Source organism: Polyodon spathula, chromosome 14 (genome assembly GCF_017654505.1).
Source record: "Polyodon spathula isolate WHYD16114869_AA chromosome 14, ASM1765450v1, whole genome shotgun sequence".
Lineage (NCBI taxonomy): Eukaryota > Metazoa > Chordata > Actinopteri > Acipenseriformes > Polyodontidae > Polyodon > Polyodon spathula.
Window position 1 is genome coordinate 10,191,710 of NC_054547.1, and position 20,478 is coordinate 10,212,187.

A 20,478-nucleotide genomic window follows, 5' to 3' on the forward strand; every position below is an offset into this window, starting at 1 on the left:
TGTGTGTCTATATATATATATATATATATATATATATATATATATATATATATATATATATATATATATTTTTTTTTTTTTTTATTTTTTTTTTTAAAGACATTATATTGCCGTGTTTTGAGAAACCACAAATGCATGACTTATGGAAGCAGTGGCTCAGTGTAGCATCTGCACTGAATTAGCCAAGCAGGCGGGCAGTGTTATGTGTTTGTCTTTCATCATTCCGTAATTCACTGTTCCCTTTCAATTCGAAGACGACCAACAACCATACTTTTGGGATATGCCTGCCACAGGTCAGGTATTCACTGAGCACATTATATCAAAGCTGCCGATAGCCTCCTCCACGGAGTAACGTCCTCGGTCCCACCTCACCGAGGTAATAAACAGTCACTGCACGGCGATCTCACCCTCTTTTGCTTCTCACAACCAGGTAAGTAAGGTAGGTATAACTAACCTCTTCCAGTTGTGTGATCAAATCTTTTTAAAAGAGCTCTTTCATTGAGTTTTCTGTAGTTCCTTGGCAAATTATTGCTGGAAGGTCAGCTTGCCACTTCCCCGGAATCAGGACTCGAGAGCTGAAGCCTGCGCTAACGCTGTGCAACGGCGCTCCGTTTTAAAAATATAAAAAATATATATTTCCAACAACTTATTTCGCCTGGCGATTGTAGTCTACTTTAACTAACCTTGCAGCCTGTGTTTTCTTGTTTCCCTGCCTCGAGCAGCTTTCAATAAATAAATAAATAAATAATAGGAGTCAGAGAGAGCCGCTATCCTCCAGCGAGAGCCGGCTATGCTGCATCCGCTATGGAATTGAGGACTCTGGGCTACATCGGCGTGCACACTCGCTGTGCTCGGCCTAGTCTGCCCCTAGAGGTTGCTGATTACTATTGAAATACTGCTTCCCAAATTTTTTTTTTTAAATAAACCCTTACACTCCAGCTTGCTGTCGAGTGTCTGTGTGTGTTACTGTAAATAAAACCAACAAAAAAACAAAACAAAAAAAAAAAACAACCGTGTGCTTCCTCTGTTAGGCCTGGAATTACCTGGTCCTACTGTTGAGTAGACCCCACGCACATTCAAAGCGCTCACCCATAAAAGTGGTGCTTCGCGCTGCACCGGCTGTGCCTGCACTCAAACCAGACGCTATACAGTGCTCCACTCTGCTGTAAGCCACACGCTGTACCGGTTGTGTGACTATCACACACTACGGTCTGAAGGCACCGCACCATCGTAGGCTACGTGCTGCTTCGGTTGTGTGATTCCTTAGCCACAGACCAGACACATAGCTCAGTACCTTGGTGCTGGACACCCTTGGTACTTGGTGCTTGGTGCTTCAACGCCCTTGGTACCCTCGGGTCGTCGGTGCCTCAGAGCCTCAGTACATTGGCGCCTCTGTACTTGAGAACCTCTGCGTTTCTGTGCCTCGCCTCAGTGAGCTAGTGCTCCCCTGCATAGGTGGATTCGTGCCCCAGTGCCCAGCCTGAAGTGCCCCGATGCTTTCAGCACCGATGGTGCTACAGAACCTCGATGCTTCTGTGTCTGGGTGCTCACACACCCTGTGCATAGGCAGCTTCGGGCCCCTCTGTACTTTGCTACCTCGGTGCTCCGGTGCATTGGCGCTTCGATAAAATCAGCACCCCAGTGCCTACCGCATCAGTGCCTTTGTGCATTAGGTGCTTTAGTGCCTTAGAGCCTCTGTGCCCTCGGCCAAATGTCCTTGCACAATATCAGGCTTTCAACCTTCCATGTCCTGCAGGGTGAACCTTCCCACTACAAACACTTGCTGTGTGTTCGGAGCTTGGGTAGGCAGCACACCTCATCTGCACTGGAAGACAGGGCGTTCTGCCATATCTGCACAAAGTCCAGGGATAAAATCCTGCACAGAAGGCTAGCGCAGTTCACGGACGTGACCTCTACGGTCAGTTCAGACGAACTGTCTGCAGCCTCATGGGTTCCCGGTCTCCCCCGTCCTCCATCTGCCTTCAAGCCCGTCGCAGAGTATACCCTGCGCACAGGCTCCAGCTTGCAGCCGCTCAAGCTCTTCAAGGAGCAGCAAGTGTTCGAGGCATTCATAGCAGGCTAAAGATATTTCAGACCTGTAGAGACCGATGGCCCAGGTTCTGGAGTATCTGGTCAGATAATAGGCTATTAACCCTGCCCCAGCCCCAGTTCAGACACCGGCACTGGTCCCAGCTCTGCCTCTGGCACTTGCTGCAGAACCAACCCCGCTTGCATCGGAGGTCACCCCGGGTGTCTGAAAGCGAGCGAGGCTATAAGCCTATGTTCAGACCGGCGTAAACTTCGACTCCCCCCAACCCTTTCCGGTGTTCCCAGATTTTCTGGACTAGGTCAAGTCCCCCTGGCAGAGACCAGCCTCGGCGCCAAATCAACCTTGCAACGATGCAAAAGAGGGGGAGAGTTATTATTTATTACCCCCATGAAGCGGGACCGAGGACATCACTCCACGGAGGGGCCTATCGGCAGATTTGATATAAAATTCTCAGTGAAAACGGTATTGTGCTGCCAGAGTTTCCCTTTCAAGTTTTGACGTCATCTATCAACTTTTTCTTTCCTAGCCTCTACTTCTCAAACAATGGATATGTCAAATCAGGTGTGTGTCTTTAAAAAGTTTGCTACCATGGTCTTGTTCTGTAAAGAGAAAAAAAAAATTGCCATGGCTAGACTAAATTGTTTGTAAAACCTGATTTTGACCACGAAACATGCGTTCTACAAATAGGTGTACATTAAAATTGATCTGTTACCACTGTTATAAGCAAGACAAAATTTGGCCCAGCATGTAAATGCTGTTTTTCCATCCCTCCCTCACAATATTCCTCCTGAAGATTTACCCACAAAACAAGAAATTAATTATATGCACATTTTTTTCTTAAACACTGGTACATTTCCCGGACATCCATTGCAGAAATTTTGCTTTGCTTGTAATAAATAAATGCAGATATTTTGGTGACTTAAATCTATTGATTTTGATATTTTTTTTTAAATCATGCTGGTAATGCAGCTGTAGTCAATCAATTAAAATGAGCAATTCATAACATACTCATCAAAAATGAATTGAGGGTCATAATGAAAGGTTTACTCCTCTATGTACTCCCCTTGGAGTAGGGCTAGAAACAGAGTTATCTGCTCATAAGTAGTAAATGTTTATCATTACCGCTCACAATCATTATATTATAATGTGTGCCATAACAGTACTGCTAATCAAAACAAGAACATACTGAAGAGCTCCTTTCTTCTCAGGTGCAAGCCTCTTTGTGTTTTCTCTGTTTCAGGTGAAGCTAGCCATACATTTCAGGTGCTATTACTCAGATTTTTGTATCCAAAGTGTACATTTTGAATAAACTGTTTAAAAATATAATTATGAAAATATTGTGCATTGGAATCTGTTCAATATACAGTGTTAATGTCAATGACAAACAAAACAATCAACAAACATTTCAACAAAAGTGCAAAGAATAATGTTGAATTATAGCTTTATTTATTGCTTTTTATGTACAGTATGCATTTTCTTCTAACTAAAACTAAAGAAATCTGTACATGCTTAATGATTTTGGTCACAAATTCACAGATAAGTTGCCATGTACTGGATGCGCCATTCGGGAGCCCCTAGCAATTTTTTTTTTTTTTTTTAAGCTGGAGTCAAAAATAAACCCAAATATATAGTGCTGTAATACAAATCCCATTAGCGAAGTCCAGCAAATATCTGCAAATAGACATTACCTGTGTATGATTATTTGCAAAGTCCTATCCATTAGCACTGTAATGTGAAAAATATTCTGAGCGTTAAACACACATTTATAGCAAAGTAAAAAATAAAATCAAAGTGCTTTGCATTAAGTTAAAAGATTAAATGTTTTGTTTAGTTTTCCAGTGAAGCGACTAGTTCTTTTACTGTTCAGCTATATATATATATATATATATATATATATATATATATATATATATATATATATATATATATATATATATATATATTACACACACACACACACACACACACACACACTGCAGTAGTATTGTTTTACCATTTTAATCAAATAAATCTGTATAAAGCAATGAGAAATGATTTTGTTAAAAGAAGTACATACTGCATGGTGAGTGTGCTGTTGCTAAACACAGCACCCCCAGTTTCAACAAACACTCAGTTACTGTTTTGTAGGTTATTAGCCATGATTTGTTTTTCAGTTTTCTTTCATGAAGGCTGTTGAATCAAATATTTAATTTTAAGTACCACTAAATCACACAACATATCAACTCAGGAATTGCGACTGAACATAAAAAAGGGTTGTGGTTTTTTTATGCGTTCTATAGCAAGGGACGACACAGGATAAGCTGTATTGTAATATACTTAGATGTGATGTATAATGCCACTTGTTACCAAAATTAATACTTCTGTCCATTTGTATGTGCGATTGGCACATCCTCATGATGAATATGCAGTAGTGTTGACTGGAGATACCTTTATGTCCCTCCTCGCCCCAGCAGCTCTGGGATGCAGAGTAAGATCCTCATCCTCACCTGTCTGCTGCTTGGCAAAGTTCACAAACACCTGAGAAAACAGAGAGGAGCCTGTGATGAGCAGAGCAGTAATCAAGACTGTCTGTAATTGTGACAGTGAGTCATACAGGAAGCATAGTGTTGCAAAGATCCCCAAGGTGCACCCAAATGTATTACTTGTACTTGACAGTGTGACAGGGATGGCTGAGGTGGTGACATCAGGCCAGAAGCAGGAACTGATACACACCCAGGCAGGCTCGGGAGCAAACGCGCACTGCGGTGTTACGTTTATTTTCCAACAAAAATAAAATAAATACTTAAAAAAACACTGCTCACAAAACAAAAACAAAAGTTTAAACAAAAACAAATCTCGAACAAAACCCAGGTCAGGCTGGGCAATTGCCTTCACTGATTATATACTGTTTTGCTTTTACTTTCATTTCTTTTTCTCCTCTCTCCCATTCCTCCACACGGAACAGGGAGAGCTGCAGGCTTTTTATATTAGTAATAGTGTGCAGGGCTCTCTCCTGCTGCCCTACTGCAGACAGTCCACATGTTCACAAGGTACAGGCCATTTAAGCTCTTATAAGCCTAGTCTCTCACATGGCCGCCTAAAATGACAATTATCTCAATAACAATGTATTTTAGGAAATCAGCTGCTCACAACAGCTGTAGGATACCGTTTGCACATTCCCATCTAACTTAATAAACATCCTGCCCGGCTGCATATGAGATAAGCCAAGGTTTAACAGTTCTATATCAAATGCATTTAGTAGTTTCCTGAAACTACTTGTATTTTTTTTTTAATTTAGTCGTCTCCAATGGTTTTTACCCCGGTTTTCCCCCAAATCTGGAATGCAAAATTATTATTTGTTATCCCGGTTCACTGATGGAACCCCCTCGAAGACTTGGGAAACGGAGGCTGAAACACGCGTTCTCCGATTGTTCCTGCCTAGACGTAATTTTTCGCATTGTGGATCCACAGCAAAGCCACCAGACCCATAGTGCCGGCGGACAACACAGATCTGAATGGCTCCACTGCAGACCCGCAGGCGCCCTATCAGCCACAGGGGTAGCTGGTGCACAGTGAACCACGGATTGCCCTGTCGACCTAATCCCTCCCTACCCAGGCGGCGCTCGGCCAATTGTGCACCGCCCCTTAGGAACCCCAGGTCACGGATGGCAATGACAGCCTGGATTTGAACCTGCGATCTCCAGACTATAGGGCGCATTCTGCACTTCTCGCGGAGCACCTTTACTGGATGTGCCTCTCGGGAGCCCCCTTACTTTTATTCAATATAACAGATACTCATGTTTATTTCAATCCGTATTAATATGTGAAGATTTGATTACCTCATTCTTTCCAACCTTTCACAATCCAGGCCCTAAATGTATCTACGTACCTGGTCGAGCGTGGTCTGTGAGACCGAGTAATCCTCAATCTTGAGTTTATCCTTGTTGGACACAACAAGCTGGAAGATCTTGGCCAGGGACGAGGATGGGATCTGATACTGTAATGTGTTGTAGTGTTTCTCTCTTTGAAGGCAGCCAGGAAAGTTTGCCTCTATAAAGCTTTCAGCTGATTTCAGGTCCGGAGGAGCTCCAGGCTTAGCAGCCTTTATTTTCATGGTAACAACGTAACCGTCCCCAAATCTGAAATAAAAGCAAGACGATTGATCAAATTCGGTGTGATTTTTCTTAGACCTTTATACTGGTCTGCAATTTGAAATTATAATAAAATATGACCTACTTGTATTTGAGATGCTGGATAGTCCCTAGACACTTGAATGTTCCATTCACCATTATAGCCAGACGGGTGCAAAGGGCTTCACATTCTTCCATACTGTGAACAGAGACAAGATGGTGAAGCAAACCTGTTTCCATAAAGCATGTGAAGAAATCAGTAGGAAGCAAGTCCAGTTCTGTTTGTCTGCTTCATTATTAAATACTTTTTCTTTTAAAATGCACATGCAGAGTCACTAGTGTGAAAAAAATTGGCCAATGAGTGCATGTGTAATAACTTCTTGAAAAAAAAATTGTCTGCTAATCAGAAGCCAGAACTCAAGGGCATAAGAAGGACATCAAAACCTTAAATTAGTGGTTACGAATGCCCATCAGAGTTTGAGGAAAAGTTCTTAAGTTACAGTAAAAAAAAGACACGCGACATATGACTACAAGGATAAGCCAGCCTGCAGGGTAGAATATCTCTTTCAATAAATACATCTCTCCAAAGACTTGGCAGCCTTACCTGTGTGATGTAAGCACCACAGCTCTCCCATCCCGAATGACACTCATAATGGAATTCCACAAGAACCGTCGGGAGTGTGGGTCCATTCCAGTCGTGGGCTCATCCTAATGTGCAATGCCAAGGGACACCAAGTATAATTTATTGTACAGTATCAAAGGTATGAACCCGTCCCTTATAGCAAGTTACTGATGAATACAGAAATACAACTAGAAGACATTTCTTTACTCACACATGCAGTACTTGTAAGTACTGTCTGAAAACATTAATACATGACGTGGTTATACAATTGCAGCACCTACCAGGAGAACTAGGGGAGGACAGCCTATCAGAGCAATAGCAGTGGAGAGTTTGCGTTTGTTTCCTCCGCTGTACGTCCCAGCACAGCGTTCAGCATAGTCAAGGAGACCCAGCTTCTGGATGCCCCACTCTGCCACCTGAAATGTATTGGGGGATTGGATCAGGCGGTTTTTAACATTTATCAGGGATGTTCAAGTTCTTCGCATTTCACATTTTGTGGACCACTTTTAAGATTTTGTATTATCAGCTTCATCCTGTTGAGATCAAATGATGCAGGTAAAAACAGACTAAAATTCCTGTTCTTTATATATAGTTATGATTAAAGTGGACTGCCTTGAGAACTCCAGGTATAATTGGTGAATTATTTAAAACCATTCCACTCAAAGAGAGAACTACCTCGTTATTTTACTATCCGACTTCCAGCAGTGAATTAGTGAAGGGCCTGTAAAAAGTAACGTATAGTAGATGGAAAATGTAGGACACCCATACCATGGGTTACAAGGGAACTGTAAACAGCCAGTACAGCAAAAACACCTGCAGCTCAGCGATGACCCATAGTGGGGGCCCGGGGATCTTGTAACCTGTCAGGTTTTATTGCTCTGCAGTGAATATTTTCAACCATGTTTTTCTGCACCGTGCCTTAATGGCTCTATGGCTATTTTTGTCAGAATAATTTAATTTTTTAAGACTCATTAAATTAGGTCATTAATTATGAGACAACTAAAAAAAAAAAAAAAATCGCTCAGGGGCAAAAGAGCTATTTTTCACTCATGACTAATGAGTTATCATTCTCTCCTCATTAGTGAAACATTGTCTGATGGAAATAGCCTGTCCTAAATTAAGATACAGAATATAAACTATTTACAGTATCAAAGTCTGAACAAATGAACAAAGTCAGAAAAAACGGCAGCAAAATTAAATACAAGTTATTTTCCACCTTAAATTCACAAAAAGAAAACAAATCTTTGTGACAGCCCTAACTTTGTGTTGTGTGGCCCATGAGCACGTGGCTGTCCAACGACTGTGTCACAGCAGTAAAGTGTAGGCTGGGCTTACCCTGTTGACTTCATCTCCTGGGACCCCGCGAAGACGAGCATACAGCTGGAGGTGCTCACGTCCTGTCAGCAGATCATCGATGGCATCAAACTGAGGGCAGTATCCCATGTTCTGATGTATTTCAAGGATGTCAGTCAGGATGCTACACAACAGCAAAAGCAAGGAAATACCCACATTTAAACTAAAACTGCAAAACCGAAACAACCTTGTTAAAGAGCTAGTAATGTGGGCTAATAAACTCTGCTTTTCAGCTTCTGAAAGCTTTTGAAATTCTTTTGTTTACCTGTACCCAACTACAGAGGCCTCTCCAGAAGTAACATCAGTGTCTCCAGTAAGCATTTTGAAAGTGGTTGTCTTTCCAGCACCATTTACTCCCAGCAGGCCAAAGCACTGGACCAAAAAAAAAAAAAAATACACACTATTGAAGTATACAAAAAAGTCCATTAAGATTCAACTATTTTAAATCCCACATATCTCACTGTTCAAATGTGTGCTACAATGACGTACCTCTCCTGGAGGGACCCCAACACAAATTCTGTCTACAGCTGGTCTGCTTCTGCCTATATAGGTCTAGAAAGACATAGTTTTTAGTGATTATATAAAAGCTTTTTAAGTACAGTGCTTGGTTTTAGAATATTCTTCCCTGTTTGAGTTTGTAAACTTGCAATTGGTTATATGAAATTAAACAGGAATTTGTGGCATGGAACGAAACATCTTCTCAGTACTGCATGGCTCACATGTCTCACCTTTGACAAGTCTTTGATTTTCAGAATGTCATTCTTGCTTCCTCCTTTGTTCATTCTCTCCCTCTCTTCTGCAACATTCTGGTCTTCATCAATGATAGGAGATATATTTCCCTCAGATAGCCTAGAGTCAAATCAAGTGGTTTAATCTGCATTTAATGTATTTTTCCATAGTTTGATTAGATGTAACTAATTGAAACTTATTTAAAATAAATAAACTCAGGTATTGCGGTATTGTAGAACATCAAATTACAAATCTACCAACATACCAGTGAGTAAGGAAGAAGCGATGCTGGATCAAGATATTCAGGGCAAAATATACAATGCCTTCAACTGCCATGGCAAAAATATTCTTTCCAATAAAATTCCAGTGAAAAGGGTCAACCACATAGTCTTCACCTTTTGGTCAAGAGCAAACAACAGACACACAATATTAGATGAGTGTTTTTGTCAGTGTTATACATCTACTGCAGGTGTACGATGCATATTGAAAAGTCATGTAATTAGGTTTAGATGTTTTATAACCCTAATATGAGGTCTGTAACTAGAATGGTTTGTGAGATACCCTATTGTGAAACGTGTGGCAGCTGCTATGTCCCAGTTAATTGAATATTATAAAGGACCATGTCCATCATGGCTATTAGAAGAGGTTCTGTGTGTATATAAAAAAAAAAAAAAAAAAAAAAAAAAAAAAAAAAAACCTGCCCTAAAAGTTCACAAGATTATTTTACACAACTGCTTCTAAAACTGGAAACCCACACTTACCAAATCTGGCATACACATCAGTCACAGCTTGGTTCATAGCCAAATCAATCAACCCTCGCCCCAGACAGAAATGCGGGAATATTATCAGGACGTTTTTCAACATTTTGTTTAACTTCAACAGAGACTGAAATAGAAAACATAAACTGTTTTGAGGGCTGAGGTATTGTGCTGTGAGCCGACACTAAACAAAATGACTCAGAATTCAAAACATTGGGAAACCATGCACTGTAGGTTAACATAATAATTATAAGTGCATGGCTCTTTTCACATTGAACTGGTTGGATTCAATCTTTAAAGTACATTTTATACCAAGAATCTGAACCTGCCGTATCTTAAAATATAATGCTTTCAGCTAAATAACTACCATTTTATTGATTAAAAAACGTCATTTCATGAGTAACTGCACGGACTGATGAAATGCTATACATACAGTACAATACAGTTTAAAATATGTGAGCCAGACAGGAGTCACAGATTGACATGCTTTGACACAGTATTTGCCCATTCGAGATTTCACAGCTTCCCATAAGTGCAACCCCTGTGCAGGGACCAAAAGGCTACAGTGAAAGGAGTTAAAAACAGTTAAATGAGAAAAATACTACAGCAGATGGATGCCATAAACTGGACATTAATTCAATGACAAACCCAGGGAGAATCAACTAATTTATGATGACACCAGGGTAAGGTTTTAAAGTAGAAAACCACACACTTGTTACTTTCCCAATAGTTAATGTAGCTATTACAGTATACAGTAATATCCACTTGATTTTCATTTGCAACCTCTCAAACACTAACAACGTTTGTAGTTACTCCGTAGCTACATCAAGCCGAAAACCCTTTTGGTATTATGGACAACTGCAAGGTCTAGGAAAGCCTTACTGATATGAAAGCTAAAACATTGCATGCTTTACTTTTCATTACCTACCCGGTCATTTTCAAAGAGCTCCAGAATAAAAGTGACAGCACTGCTGTTGATGCCAATGAATAAGTTGATGCAGGACAGGGACACATAGGCGGTGCTGGGCACACTGAACAGATAGGAAGCCGGGTACATCAACGGAGTGACAGACCAGCTACAATACAGTATAGTACATCACACAAGGAACTGCAGTTAGTTCTTTGGAATTACCACAATGTGCTGTCATCTATGCCAGCTTTACTCATCTTCCATTTAAAACATGACATTTTAAGGCATTTTATTTAAGGACACCGAACTTGGTTCAAGTACACAAAACAGGCTTTAAAATTAGTTATAATATCATGATATAAGTTATAATGTTGTGACATAAATTATAATGTCATGATATAAGTTATAAAGTCATGATTTATTGTAAATGATAATACTGTTCAGCTTTTAATAAACTAATAAAGATATTCCACAAGGCACACATTTAATAAAATAACTTTAAAATAACTTTGTTGTAGCTTAAACTGAATATTCAGTCAAGCATTTGGGGCTTTAATTATGCAGTGGTCATTTATAAGATTCAAGTAAGCAAAGAAGAGCCCTTGGTGACTTACCCATACAAGAGCAGTAATGCTACAAGGGCTGGAAGATTGGTTGGTGAAGTGTATGCTTTCTTGTCAAAGCAGATGAATATCCCAATGACCATAGCAGTACTCACTGAATAATTCAACTGGTCAAACAAAACAAAAAACAGAAAACATAGAAAATTAATACTATTTTATGTAAAACCTAATGTTCTAACAGATCTTTTCTCAGTAACAGGATATCTACAAAAAACAACCAATAGCTTTAGAACACGTGTAAAGTATTTAATTGACACATACCATATCCCAGAAGAAGTTAGATATCCAATAAACTGTTGGGCTCACACCGCTCACAAACTGCAAGTGTTTGGCTTTGGTGACCCTCTCTTGAATCAGGTAGAGGACAAAACTCGCAGGGATAAAAGACATGGCGAAGATCACACAGATTGCCACCACGGCATCCACAGAGGTAGACAGCCTGAGCAGAATAACGAAATGAAGATTACATCCAGAGCCAACAGGAAATGAATACAAATTTGCAAATAAGCAATATGTAGATGAAAATCTTTAAATAAGTCCAGTGTCCAAAAGAAAATCACAACATAAAGAATGCTGCTGTAGATGCACTGTAGGACTTACTGCCTATTTAAATAGCGCCATTGACTCAAAATTCCTCACAGGCCAACTAGTCTCTTGGGCAAATGCAGTATTTTTTTTAAGAAAAGCTCATGAACCATCCTGTCATTTTCAATCCTGAAAGGTCATTTTCACCAAACTATTAAAATGTAATAGAACCAAGTTTGGATTATTCTGATTTTGATGTACCGTATGGGTTATATCCACTGGTAAGCCAGATTGGAATATGTTGTTAATTGATACTGTATGTTTCAGAGACACTCACACAGTGACCTCAGAGAGCTGCTCTTTGGTAAGGTTCAATGGATGGTTGATGGTAGTGATTCCATACTCTGCTGGATCTGCTCCACTTGGTAAATTCGCCCTGAGAATCGCGTTGTTGGCAACGTTCAAGAAGGACACCATCGCATGCCAGCCCTTATTGTTGTACCATACCTGCAGCACATAAAAACAGGAGTTCTTTTTAGGTCACACACTGGCTGGGGAGGAAGTCATGCCAGAGATCAGTAACTGGAACAATGGCTAAATACCAGACTTAAAATGGATAATGAAACCATTCCAGTCAGCTTAATGAATGCAGAGATGTTGAAGAGAAACAATCCTTACCTTCACATTATATTCAGTTTCCATATATTTAAGAAAAGGTTGTAATTCCCTTAAGACTGTCTTGGAGTAGTTACCCTGTAAGAAGATGATTAAGAAAAGCATTTTTATACAAACGTATACAATCAGTTTTTACACCAACCTAACCTTCCATTGTAAAGGTTTCATGTAACGTGACAATTTCCCCTTGGATTTGCAAATTTAAACTTTAGCACACCTTTCTGCACTTGTACTGTGTCTACAGTGCCTTTACTACAGTGTACAATGGGACACTTTTATAAGCAGCTACTAAAATGTGTACATTGTTAAAAGTAATGCAATGCTCTTGAAGGGAGGACAATAAACAACCAGACAGTGAGGGATTGTAACTTGCTTGTTTGTATATACATTTGCTCAAGGTATTTGAGATCTCCTTACCCCAGTAACATTAAGCATGCGTCCCAGGTGCATGAAGACTTCAGCTACATACTCCGTGTTGAGGTCGAGGACTGGAAGCTGTCCTCCAAAAGAGATCCCTCCATATCTGAAGAGGCAAGCCCATCCATTAAAAACTATCTGTGTGTGTCTTCTGTTAGCAATCCAAAATAAAAGCGAACCATAGAAGCGCCTAACAGCCAAATTGCTGTATTCAATCTAACAATAAAAATATTCTTAAAAGCTGAACAGCTTTCCATACATCAAATCTTAAATAAGTGAAAGCGAAACAATACCTTTGCTCATTGACCCAATATTTGCTCTTTAAACTGTAAGAGAAAAAATATATATAAATATTACAAAATGGGCAACTTTGATTAAAAATAATAACTAAGTCATATATAAAATATCCTATGTGTGCATGTCATAGATACAATAAGAGTCATGCCTCAAAAATACCTTGTTCTGATCAGTGTTGGGTATGTTTTTACGAGGTAATCAGATATGTTCCTATTGGTGAGGTCTAGTACAATGTCTGTGGTTGGTTGAAGTCTCTGTGGTGGGGACAGCCCCCCAGCTCCTGCAGGGCATTGTGGGAGCATGGTCAACTTCTCCTGGGTGCTGCACTGACAGACTGGGGAAGGATTGTTCTCAGTCCAGTTTTGTTTCATCAGAAGGTTTGTAACATTTAGAGGGATAAATGTCATCTCCCAGTCAGTGGTGGCATTACTACAAGGGTATTTCCTAGAGAAGAAAAACAAACACAAAGGCTTCACCAATTACTGAACAGATACAGTATTGCTTGTCAAGAGGCACCAATACCGTACTTTATATAGGAATTTTCTACCCCCTAGTGGCTGTATGATGAAACTGCACTAGTACTATTAATATTATCATCAAGCACACTGTATTTCTATGCTGTTAACAATGAATACTTACTCTAACGGTTCGCTCTTCATGCAGCGTGTCCCAAATCCAGGTTTGTTTAACAAAACATCACCAAAATGCTTCATTGGCTCACTTTCAGGCTGCTCGTTGCTGTTAAGACAAGTATTCATACACGTTAGTCACAGTTTTCAAAGACATGCGTATCTTCCTAAGCCAAGTGCATCGTGAAGACAGTAAATCTGCAATTGCTCCATTCTGGGGAAGAATGACACCAGTGAACTGGGGTCAATACGCTTGTTCTTCTTCAATGTAGACCATGGCAAAGCAGATGGGGACACGAGTCTTGCATCTTATTAAAGGAGATGGCAATCACTGTGTATTGAAGCAAGAACTGCTTCTTGTGTTCAATTGAGCCAGCTTTGTAGGGTCTTAAAGCTTTAATAATAATATTATATAGTACACTAGAAAGGTTGGTGTTCATTATCTTAGATTATGAACCAAACAAAAAAGTGTGAAAAGGACTGAATAGTTAAGTGGGAAATGAAAATAAATAAATGTATTGTTTTTGCAGGACTTTGTAATCATACAATTACAATCTAAGAATCTCCTTCTATCCAAGCATTTTCATCAGTCCCTTGGTGGTCGTTGTATTCCTCTATACTAATATTATAGTAAAGTGAACAGAGGTGAGCAGTGTTCTTACCTAAAGAAGGTGAACTGCTTGCCATACATCCATGGGTGCAGAGATAGGCTGGGATATTCCCCAAAAGGAGGGATAATAAGGGTAAAAATCAGAGCCAAGAGAACAAAATTTGCAGGCAGGACAATCTGAAACAGAGTGAATGATGTGTCACATTAATTCATTAGTGTACTCTTTAACATTCCTTCAAGTGATTTTTATTCCTGATTTTGCCTATTTAAATAGTAGTCCAAGGCTCTACCTGTGCAAGGAAATCCTTCTGGCTGCGGGTGGCATGGTACAACCTCTTTATCAGAAGGGCTTTGAACTGCAGAAAGACCAGTCCTGCACCTTTGATCTGCTGAGAGCCTTTCCCATCACTCGCATCATTAGGAGAGTTCTCAGGGGCCCTCTGCCCATTGGCTGAAGCCAAATGCTTCACCTCGGCATTCTCTGCACCTGAATTTAATGTCAACACAAATTCAGTTAATATATGACTAAGTGTTATGCTTTACATACTTCGAAGCTTCTTCTGTAAACACTTCACTTCTGTATGTATGTTGAACTGCTATCCATTTGAATTAACACTCTTTCATCAACACAATATAATCCCAAACACTTGTAGAGGCAACATGCTTATTCAGTATATGTGATATCTTAAACACATTTCTTATATGGTCTTCAACGAACACTGTAACTGCATAGTCAGAAATGAGGAGCAACAAAACCTAGAAATGGCAAGTCGAAAGGCTCTATAGTCGATGAGCTCTATAGTAGATGCTATAGTAGATGCGCAAAGCAAGCTTAAAAAGTGCTGCAGTACTACTGCTTTTGCCCTAACAAGCTGTTTGAGGGTGCAGCCAAGTTTACCATGAACATCACAGGCGATGAGGATGTCTCTGAAGCCAGCTGATCCACAGAAATGGCATTTTTAAGTGCAATTATTTGGGGGCTCACAACATTGCAGTTTGACTTATGAGTGGAAGATACATTTCACCCATTATTTATCTTTCTGTCTACCATGAAAAAATAAACAGAAAATTAGCAGGCTATGATGTCGAGCACAACTGATGTTTTCCAGGCCACCATTATCACAGGGATCATCCCCTTACCCATGTGAAGTGGACTATCCAGAAGAAAAAATGTATTCCTTCAAGTGGCCATTTTCACTACCAGTGGACGTTACACTAAACCTAAAAACATTTTTACAATGGCAATGACAGTGACATCACGGGTATGATCCCTAGGAAAAAAAAAAAAAATGGCTGCCAGATCAACAAAACAAATCCATGGGCTTAAAAAATGACTTTGTGCAGACAACAGGAGCCAATATATTATCCAGGTATGTGGTGGAAGTCCAGAGATGGCATTTTAAGGAAATCCTGGGTGGTAAGTGCACTGAACCCATTTCCTAATCTGGCTTCAGAGCAGTCTCTTTTTTGTAATGTTTATTGTAATCCTGGTGTGGATCAGTGATCCCCTTTGTTTCTCCGGTCTCAGCTCTAGCAGTAGCAGTGCTCTGCAGCAGAGCTTTGCATTGCTTTCTTTCACCTTCTGCAGCTTCAGCATTAACAGTGACCTTGTTCTCTCCTGCAACACTTGTTCGCGACTTCCTGTGCTGCAACATCCACTCTTCTACAGTTTGGGTTAACAAGACACACAGACAGTGCATAAATAAAACACACGCATGCTAAAGAAAACACCTGATCATCACATGCAAAATGATTAGCAGAGCACCAGAAGAAACTAAACTATTTCATTAAGCCTCTACAGAGCACGTAAATTGTTTATACTAGTTTTGTCACAGAGAGTTCCTTTTCCCTTCAATGTGAAATTATTACCAAACTGTTGAATTACCACTTTGAATAATATCACACAAAGCTGGATTCACAGATACAGCACCTCACATGGTTTGCAATTGGAAATAATACATTTTTTATTTGCCTGGAGTCACAATCCATTAAACACAGTTGTATGGTTACCTGGGTTCCCCACGCCTGTGGCTGTTTCAGCATCAGCAGTAACCTTAAGAAAAATCTGGAAAAAAAAACATGTATATAACTACTTTTTAAAAAAGAAAAACAACACCCTTAAACCTAGATTATTTATTTATTTGTTTTTTGTTTTGTTTTGTTTTTTTTAAATGTTTTTCCCCTACCTCTTCAAGTGAGGTATCAGAGATCCCGAAACTGCTGAGTCCCATGTCACCCAGTGTCTCCTCCAGCTCCCGAAACAGACTAGCATAGGCCCGGTGCTTGAAGTCTTTATTGGGCAGCAAATACGTCACCTCCTGACCAATCATCTCGATCAGTTTCGCCTCCGGAACGTGGTGGTGAATCAGGCTGGTTATACTCTCTATGTCACCTACAACAAAAGAGTGGGGCAGACAGGCTAGCATACAATCCATCTTTTTTTTTATTTTAAATTCTGTTTATTGGTTTTGTTAAGCAAAGAAATTACACACAATGACTTATCAAATAACAAAAGGTAATAGACACAAACAATAATATAACACATAAAGCATCATGAAATCATTTATCATTTTCAATTTGCCAGGATTGTTTTTTAAATATGATTTAAGAGATAAAAAGAGAGAAGAAAGGGGGAGAGAGGAAGAGTGAAAGAGAGAGGATGCAAGCAGTCAGTTTGCATTCAGAAGAGAGAAAAAGGGTAGACAGATAGGTATAGATCAGGGGAACCATGGAAATCTAAGTTCATTAGTGTGTGATAGAAGGGCATGCCAAGCTAAGTAAAAATGTTCAGTCTATCCACGAAGTGTATGTTTTATTTTTTACAGCTTTAGATGCTGCAAAGGGTCTCTCAGCCACTGAGCATGTGTGGGCGGGGCAGCTTGTTTCCAAGCAAACAGAATCAGGCTTCTAGCCAGTAGGGTGGAGAAGGCCAAAGAGTTAGACTGGAGTTTTGTTAAAGAAGTGTCAGATGGTGTTATACCAAATAATGGAATTAGATGGTTAGGATCAATAGGGTGCTGAATGACTTGGGAGAGGGTCTCAAAAACATGGGTGCAGAAGCGAGCTAAATTAGGACAGGACAAAAACATGGATGAGGGTTATGTTATCTGTTTTATAATTGTAACTGTTTTATCATTATAATGTTCATGGAATCCAAACTTTTCCCTGTGTCACAATTATTGAACATGCCACAGGAAAGTTTATTATGAGGCATCTTTGAAGTCAACTATCAGTTTAAGTTAGGCTTAAGTTTAGAGCTTAGGGTCAAATCTCGGGGTCAATTATAAATATAATATATATATATATATATATATATATATATATATATATATATATATATATATATATATATAAGTAATGGTTGATTGATTAGACAGCGTATTACCATCCATCTCCTGTTCGAAGGTGTGGGTTTGGGTCTGGGTCTGGGTATGACATTCTTCCTTGAATTTGGTACAAGTAGAGCACGAGCATGAGCAATCCGCTTTACAGCCACATTCACTCTAAGTTAGTTGAGAGAAATAAGAAAGGGAAAATGATAATGCTGAGAAAGCGGAATAAAGTAACACAAAGGAACAGCATAACGACTTCTCGTTGAAACATTTTGTCTACATGCATTTCCTTTTAGTATTGCTACTGTATGCCATCCAAAGCTATGTATGGTATAACATGCGGATGAAGAAACTGTAAATAGTTGTAAAGACCTCCTTCTTCTTGTCTTGCTTGACGCATCTCATCCTGCGCACCAGGGTGAGGTAGAAGCCGATGCCGAAGCAGTTCTTGAGGAACAGGGGGGAGCCGCAGCAGAGCAGCTTCCCCTTGGAGATGATGGCCACCCGGTCCCCAAGGAGGTCAGCCTCATCCATGTGGTGTGTGGACAGGATGATGGTCCTGCCTGGTGACAAGGTTTGGGTTTGGAGACCATTACCAAGGCCATGCGGTTACCTCTACATGACAAACACACAGATGACTGGAAATGTTGCACTCCGAAAGCCTTTTTAATGATAGTTTCCATTTGCAACATTTGTAGGGGGGAATTTTAAGGCCAACTACATTATTAACCTTTATTCATGTATACTTTTCTAATTCAATAATGAGGGAATTGGGAAACTGATACTACATTGTAGGGCCAATTCACAAATCTATAGGACTTTTTAAGGACTTTTTTGAAGGGTGTTTATAAACATTTTTTTAGGTTTAACAGTGCTTTGAAAAATAAATACACCCTCTCTAAACAGTTGGAAAAGGGTTTAATGAACTACAAGCTTCATTAAATGAATCAGTATGGGCTTTAAAAACAATAAAATCGCCCAAACATTTTGAGAATAGGGCCCTATACTTGCCAAATACCACCACTTATTTTTGTGCTCAATATTTGTATTTAATTTGCCACTAGAGGTAGCTGCTGAGCTATGCATTTTACCTGAGCGGTACTTGAGTAGCAGATCCCAGATGGATCTCCTTGAATAAGGATCTACTCCAGAAGTGGGTTCGTCCAAAATGACCACCTTTGCTCCTCCGACAAAGGCCATGGCTACAGATAACTTCCTCTGCATGCCACCTGACAAATGGCAGTACATTAAAAAAAAACACAAGTAAACACAAGTAAACACAAACAATTAAATGATAATTAAACACTAAACAGAATTACTTAACCAAATTTTACAACAATTGAAAGATTTTATATCAAAAAAATAGTAGGAAGTTTTACTGTGTCACTAAAATCAATGTAATCCCCAAAACTTAAGAGCTTTTAGGGTTCTTTGAAGCGCCGAATGATATTTAACCTATATGAACTGCATTTGTGGGGCTCATCTTTGTCTGAGAGGAAAGCTAAGTGGTAATCAGTTCAGCGAGGAGCTGAGTACTATACCTGACAGGTTCTGTGCCTCTTCATTCTGCTTGTGAGGGAGGCCAATGTCTTCTAACATTTCCTCCACCTCCTTCTCAGCTTCTGCCTTCGGCTTCCCTTTCAGTTGGGCATAAAACAGAATGTGTTCAGCTACTGTTAGGCTGTGGAAAAATAATAAAACAGCCAACTATATTTAGCAGCTACATGTGTTATATAAAACAAAGTGCACCTAACACTAAATCTGTTTTCAATTGTTATGGTCATTTAGGAAAATAGGCTGCGGACACTTGCTTCTAACACCTAAAGTTAATATTATTTTTCCCTTTAGAGTTTATTAAATTTAAGGGTGCTGTTGATGTATTCAGGTTACCAACTTAGAAAGGGATCAATGCGTGTCAGGTCTAAATGTAACACTTAGTAGTGTCACTATAATATAGCATTGTGTATTACAGTATGCTGTATTAATAGCTTGTATTATTCTAGCCTAGGAATTTTAGTACTATGTTAATTGCCTTGTATTCAATAATATTTAATAATAAAAAAGTTTACAGAATGCCAGTGGACACCACAAACAATTTTCAGTGCCATAAACAGAACTGTAGTGTTAATTTTTTTTCCTGTTTCAGCTATCAATGTCCTATTGAAACGTCACTACATCACATCAGTACATGTGTAATCGAGAACGGCGTCCATTAACCCTTAACCAGTACATACTGGTGGAAGAGGATGTTGTGCTGTGGGCACATGCCCAATGACTGTCGAATGGTGTCAATGTCGGTCCGGATGTCCTTCCCTTTGATGATGGCAGTGCCAGAGGTTGGAGGGTACAAACCAGTGAGGACCGACCTAAACAACAGCAATGTATTAAACCACAAAACATTCAACTATATGGTTCTTATTGTCAAAGGAGATTCAGGGAAACATACATGTCTTAATACATGGAGCGTAGCATACGAAGTAAACTTTTCACTGGTCCCCATCATTAAGTGTTTTTGTGCATTATCACAGGGTGCTGACTCTGTGTGTTTGTGTTGTAATCATTAATTCACAAATAAAAGTGATAAACAACCCAGACAGAACCAAGCCTTTAAAAGTGAAACTGTCTGCAAGCAACACAATGTATGTGTTTACTTTGACTGCACGTGTCATGGAGTGTGTAAATGAACTATGCATTCTGCCTATTACAAGAGTAAATGTTTATTGCTGCTTAACAATCAGTAACCTAGCCAGTCCCTCTATTGAGAAATAATAAACCACATTAGACAACCCATATTGTAATAAGAAGCAGAAACTCAATGTAAATGGTAAGGTTTTTTTTT

At 39.6% G+C, this 20,478-nt stretch overlaps 1 protein-coding gene across 1 annotated transcript in view; it reads right to left on the reverse strand.

Annotated features, from left to right (window-relative positions):
* Nucleotides 1–4,015: 4,015 nt before the first annotated feature.
* Nucleotides 4,016–20,478, reverse strand: part of abca4b (ATP-binding cassette, sub-family A (ABC1), member 4b) — a 35,831-nt gene continuing 19,368 nt past the window's right edge. Inside the window, exons 20-50 of the mRNA XM_041269671.1 lie at nt 19,874–20,005; nt 19,181–19,320; nt 18,731–18,868; nt 18,012–18,202; nt 17,693–17,810; nt 16,494–16,699; nt 16,318–16,372; nt 15,946–15,970; nt 15,735–15,751; nt 14,598–14,794; nt 14,360–14,484; nt 13,708–13,806; nt 13,228–13,512; nt 13,065–13,097; nt 12,772–12,877; nt 12,358–12,432; nt 12,017–12,186; nt 11,416–11,593; nt 11,146–11,261; nt 10,550–10,697; nt 9,625–9,748; nt 9,129–9,258; nt 8,863–8,983; nt 8,624–8,686; nt 8,400–8,506; nt 8,117–8,258; nt 7,063–7,197; nt 6,764–6,867; nt 6,266–6,358; nt 5,919–6,168; nt 4,016–4,567 (exon numbers count right to left, since the gene is read on the reverse strand). Coding sequence (XP_041125605.1) covers nt 4,442–4,567; nt 5,919–6,168; nt 6,266–6,358; nt 6,764–6,867; nt 7,063–7,197; nt 8,117–8,258; nt 8,400–8,506; nt 8,624–8,686; nt 8,863–8,983; nt 9,129–9,258; nt 9,625–9,748; nt 10,550–10,697; nt 11,146–11,261; nt 11,416–11,593; nt 12,017–12,186; nt 12,358–12,432; nt 12,772–12,877; nt 13,065–13,097; nt 13,228–13,512; nt 13,708–13,806; nt 14,360–14,484; nt 14,598–14,794; nt 15,735–15,751; nt 15,946–15,970; nt 16,318–16,372; nt 16,494–16,699; nt 17,693–17,810; nt 18,012–18,202; nt 18,731–18,868; nt 19,181–19,320; nt 19,874–20,005 — 3,949 coding nt within the window. The 3' untranslated portion in view covers nt 4,016–4,441. The remainder of the gene's footprint in view (nt 4,568–5,918; nt 6,169–6,265; nt 6,359–6,763; nt 6,868–7,062; nt 7,198–8,116; nt 8,259–8,399; nt 8,507–8,623; nt 8,687–8,862; nt 8,984–9,128; nt 9,259–9,624; nt 9,749–10,549; nt 10,698–11,145; nt 11,262–11,415; nt 11,594–12,016; nt 12,187–12,357; nt 12,433–12,771; nt 12,878–13,064; nt 13,098–13,227; nt 13,513–13,707; nt 13,807–14,359; nt 14,485–14,597; nt 14,795–15,734; nt 15,752–15,945; nt 15,971–16,317; nt 16,373–16,493; nt 16,700–17,692; nt 17,811–18,011; nt 18,203–18,730; nt 18,869–19,180; nt 19,321–19,873; nt 20,006–20,478) is intronic.